The sequence below is a fragment of the Hylaeus volcanicus genome, chromosome 2, assembly GCF_026283585.1.
Source record: "Hylaeus volcanicus isolate JK05 chromosome 2, UHH_iyHylVolc1.0_haploid, whole genome shotgun sequence".
NCBI classification, from domain to species: domain Eukaryota; kingdom Metazoa; phylum Arthropoda; class Insecta; order Hymenoptera; family Colletidae; genus Hylaeus; species Hylaeus volcanicus.
This window is the reverse complement of record NC_071977.1, coordinates 3,180,877-3,185,120: the sequence shown is the minus strand read 5'-3', so window position 1 is coordinate 3,185,120 and position 4,244 is coordinate 3,180,877. Positions and strand designations below refer to the sequence as shown.

Below are 4,244 nucleotides of genomic sequence, written 5' to 3'. Positions count from 1 at the left end.
CACCCCCCCCCCCACAAATTAGTTCACTTTCTTTCCCTCACGCCCTCACTCTCTCCCTCGCTCACTCTCTCTCTCCCCCTCTCTCTCCCCCCCCCCCCCCCCCTCTCTCTCTCTATCCAGCGACTCAAACGGTTAATCACTAAACTGACGAACAAATTAGTTCACTTATCTTAGATAATGAGATTACGAAATAATAAGTGAATTCCGTGTTTCAGATTTTCAGTGTCCTGCGAAAAGTCTCCGGAGAGAATGAAATGTGGCTGCGGTTCCCCGCCAAGGATATGTGGCAGTCCGATAGAAAGAGACGCAAGCCTAACTGTCAGAGACAGACCTCAAGAAGCTGAAATGGATCTCACTGTGAAGGGTCCGCCTCGACACAAACCCATCTCAACTTTGTTTCATCACTTGCCTCAACAGGAACTTAGTCCTTCGAAAGCTGGCGACGAACCCTTAGACGTGACACTCAATACCAACAAAAACAATTAAACGTTGCTCTTATCGGTTTCGTTTTTTATCATTTTTCATTCACTGTTACCGAACTCGTTTGTCGTTCGTTTGATTTTTCATTCAAAAAAAAAAAAAAAAAAAAAGATGAACTGTAAAGAATTAAATTATACAGAATCACATATAGAGAAGACTTCGTTCAAAAAGGATATTACTAACGATTCAAATAAAACTTTTATTTATAACTGTCCACTGCAGCCAGTTAGTGTGAAACTTACGTTATTCAATTAATAAGTTTCATTCGATGTTCATAATGTAAAGATTTTATTTATTCGGAATTTCGGTATAATAATATTTTATTTACTGTACATTTATATCGATACAACTATCTCTGTTATCTGTTTTTCTAAATTATTTTTTATATTAAAGATTATTCATTGCATATTACTTGATTGTTAAGTTTTCAAATAGTAATAGTGGCGACATATTTCTTTCTATTCTCATGTAATCTCATTGTTAGACTAATATGTACATTAACTTTTATGTTAGCCAAAATAACGGTTTTGTACAATTTTACTTTTGATTTTGTGAATATTAATTAACTGTTACGAGAGTGATCACTAAGTACGTAAGACATCTTACTTTAGTAATCTGAAATATTTCTTCTATGATTAGAATGACAAAAGTAACGACTTTCGTTTTTCGTATGCGTTGCGTACGGTTTTGCACGTGCATAGTATAGTAAATTATGAAAATACTTTAATGTAGCGATGGTAATAGAATTAAGCAAATATTAAAAACCACTCTACATTTTAGTACGATTATGTCACATGCTTAAAAGAAATTTTGAAATTTACTTTATCGACTTTACAATGTTACGTATCATTTAAACGCAGAGATAACATTGTTATTCGCTTAATAGTTTCGTCCGAAATATTAATTTTTGTTCATTGTGTCCCTCTGAGAATGGAGGAAATATTTCACGTACCTAATAGATTTTGGCAAAGTAACGTTTATATGATTGAAAATACAGTAGAATTCCGATAATTCGATGTGCTCGGGACTTCTACGGTGTCGTATTGTCAAATATGCCGAATTATTGGACTATATTTATAATGCGGTCGAAACGAAGATGGCAATATAAAAAAAAAAAACTATCACGGTTAATATAGTTATTCAGTTTATTAACTAAAATAAGATGCATAAATAAATAAAATAGAGAACTTGCAAATAATATGTGAATTACGTTTATTTTCTGCGCCTGTTTCCACGCAGCAGTGTTGGGTGATAAGCAATTATACAGAAAAGCATGCGACTCACCAACCGTTGTCTTGATACAGGACCACGTAGTGGCTCTGCTGTCGATAATCATCGGAGTAGCTCTGCATTACCCACGTCGAACATCGAAGTGCTCTGCATTACCCACGTCGAACTTCGAAGTACTTTTCTTTGATGACGTATAAAATCTGCAACAAAAGTTACATGAATTAATAACATGTTTCAAAAATTACAATAGTTCCAACATTATAACATTAAAATTGCAAAATCATACATTTAAAAAAAAATGTTCAACTTTGATCTCTTATGTTTCTAATACATTTAAAATATATTATAAAAATGTGTAACTTCATAAATATTCCAAGTTTCTAAAAGGTGTAGTAAATATATATATAAATATAAGTATAAATATATATTTTTACCGTATCCAAGCAACAAATCAATTTGGAAAAACGAAAAAGAAAACTATAATATTACTCTGAAAGAGGTACTCCCATAGTACGAATTGATATTTGAACGTATATCAATTGGTACCTCATGGAGAACGAAAATCTAATTTTCTCAAAAAACCGATTCAATTAACAAGCAATGGTATTAATATATTAAAGAGACGGTAAGCAGTAACGCAAGGTTGAAAAAACAACGATTAGATAGTGATTGAATTGATTTATGCGTACCTATTAATTGATGGATCAACGATCGACACGACACGTCTGTTCTCTCCGATTGCCGCCGAACGAAGAACGTCTCGTTCTCGGCGTCGTTCTTCTGCGCAGTGAGTTTTGGGTGCTCGGCCAATGAAATTGTAGTATTTAAAAGTTGGAAAGAAACGTTAAACGTGATTGGTTGTCACTTCTCAATATCATTAGCGGGCTTTTTGAATGGAAATTGAAATTTGAATGTGAAAAGTATCGATGTGTATGATATATGTAGATATACAGGGTGTCCCAAAAATGTTGGAGGTCCTTGAAAGGGTTGGTTCAGGAGTTGATTTGAAACAACTTTTTCCTTAGCGAAAATGTTTTCTGTTAATATCTCCTTAACGAAGCCTCGTACAACATTTTTGCTAAGGAAAAAGTTGTTTCAAATCACCTCCTGAACCACCCTTTTCAAGGACTTCCAACATTTTTTAAACACCCTGTATTATAGATGGACAAGTCGAATCTAGTGTGTTTGGTTATTTCTATTAGATGTCGCGATTGTCACTACATCTGCGTGGAGATTCGCTGTAAGGTGCGTCTCTCCGCGCATGCGCGAGGTTAAATGCGCAGTATGCATGGAGTAGGGGACAACGCCGACAACGGTCACCATTTCGTTCATTTCGTTGTAGATGGTTGACGAAGAGTCATGGTAGAGATCAACCGAAGTTTAAAATAAACCGTTACTGTTTTAAAGGTTTCTTTGTTTCATTCATCCACGCGAGTCCCGTGAAAAGCGAAAGCTTCTTATAACGTGGAGACCACGAAATAGCAAACAATCTTAAATAATCTTAAACAATCGTGATTCCTGTGGAGGCGTCTCAGAACATGTTTTGAGCTACCGACTTTCGTGAGGACTTCTCTTGATGTCACTGAAACCAAAATCCAATATCAACCAACAAATTTGATTTGGCCAACTGGATCTCCTTGTAAGTCTTTTAAAAAATATTAAAAAAGTTTCATATTCATTACAGAATGAAATTCGATCACATTAACACGTTCCCTGCCGGACCGGTCGACCATTTTGAAGATTTTAGGTTTGGCCCACGTGGGTCGTATTATACGACTTGTATGCGATCCAACACTTTTACGATTAAATAAACTCGGATTTAACGTACATCTTTAAAAGTAAAGATACTTAGAATGATGAAATTCTTAGAAAAATTTTTAAAAAATGCAATCGATCATATTGCATTGTATCGAGGAGAAATTTAATTTGTACGTGTGTGTATGCATGTACAGTAATCATGTTTGAGGAATCAGGTGATTTGCTCTTCAAAATGAATTCTTTTGTACAAAAATTATAAATACTGATCGCTGCTTTTATAGCGTTATCGTAAATGCCGTGCGCTATGCAGTGAACTGCATCCCTTCCTTCGAAAATTGCCGATTTCCTGCGCAAAATCGACGAACCATGATTCCCTATATATTTTCCATTGGGTTACAATCGAGTGAGCAATCCGGCCAATCCATGACTTTCACCCGATATTGAGTAAACCATGTTTTTGTGCTATTGTTAACATGAATGGTTGCATTATCCTATTGGTAAGTCAGTTTAAGACTATGAAACCCGCGAAGAAATGGCGAAAGACGATTGCGAAGCATATTTTGATGTTCTTCGATATTAATATGCTTACACGTGTCTTCGCTATTTTCTAATAAATAATTTATTAATTAATGTTACTATTCACGAGTATGCTATGCAATGCATACACGTGATTACTGTATTCGCCAAATACCACGTATACAACCAGTCAGCCGTGTCGATTTGGACCTTTTCTCTGTCTACAACTTTCTCCTTGTAATCAAGATTGATCAACATTT

At 35.2% G+C, this 4,244-nt stretch overlaps 3 protein-coding genes across 6 annotated transcripts in view; 2 read left to right on the top strand and 1 right to left on the bottom strand.

Annotated features, from left to right (window-relative positions):
- LOC128872553 (retinal homeobox protein Rx1) overlaps positions 1-559 on the top strand; it is a 5,770-nt gene extending 5,211 nt beyond the window's left edge. For both annotated transcript variants that reach the window (XM_054115374.1, XM_054115373.1), the window contains exon 4: positions 216-559. In XM_054115374.1, coding sequence (XP_053971349.1) covers positions 216-486 — 271 coding nt within the window. In that variant the 3' untranslated portion in view covers positions 487-559. The remainder of the gene's footprint in view (positions 1-215) is intronic.
- Positions 1-2,528, bottom strand: part of LOC128872554 (uncharacterized) — a 41,692-nt gene extending 39,164 nt beyond the window's left edge. For both annotated transcript variants that reach the window (XM_054115375.1, XM_054115376.1), the window contains exons 1-2: positions 2,400-2,528; positions 1,765-1,910 (exon numbers count right to left, since the gene is read on the bottom strand). The gene's annotated coding sequence lies outside the window, so the exon portion shown is untranslated. The remainder of the gene's footprint in view (positions 1-1,764; positions 1,911-2,399) is intronic.
- A 506-nt stretch (positions 2,529-3,034) lies between these two features.
- Positions 3,035-4,244, top strand: part of LOC128884793 (palmitoyl-protein thioesterase 1) — a 7,998-nt gene continuing 6,788 nt past the window's right edge. For both annotated transcript variants that reach the window (XR_008459471.1, XM_054138430.1), the window contains exon 1: positions 3,035-3,349. The gene's annotated coding sequence lies outside the window, so the exon portion shown is untranslated. The remainder of the gene's footprint in view (positions 3,350-4,244) is intronic.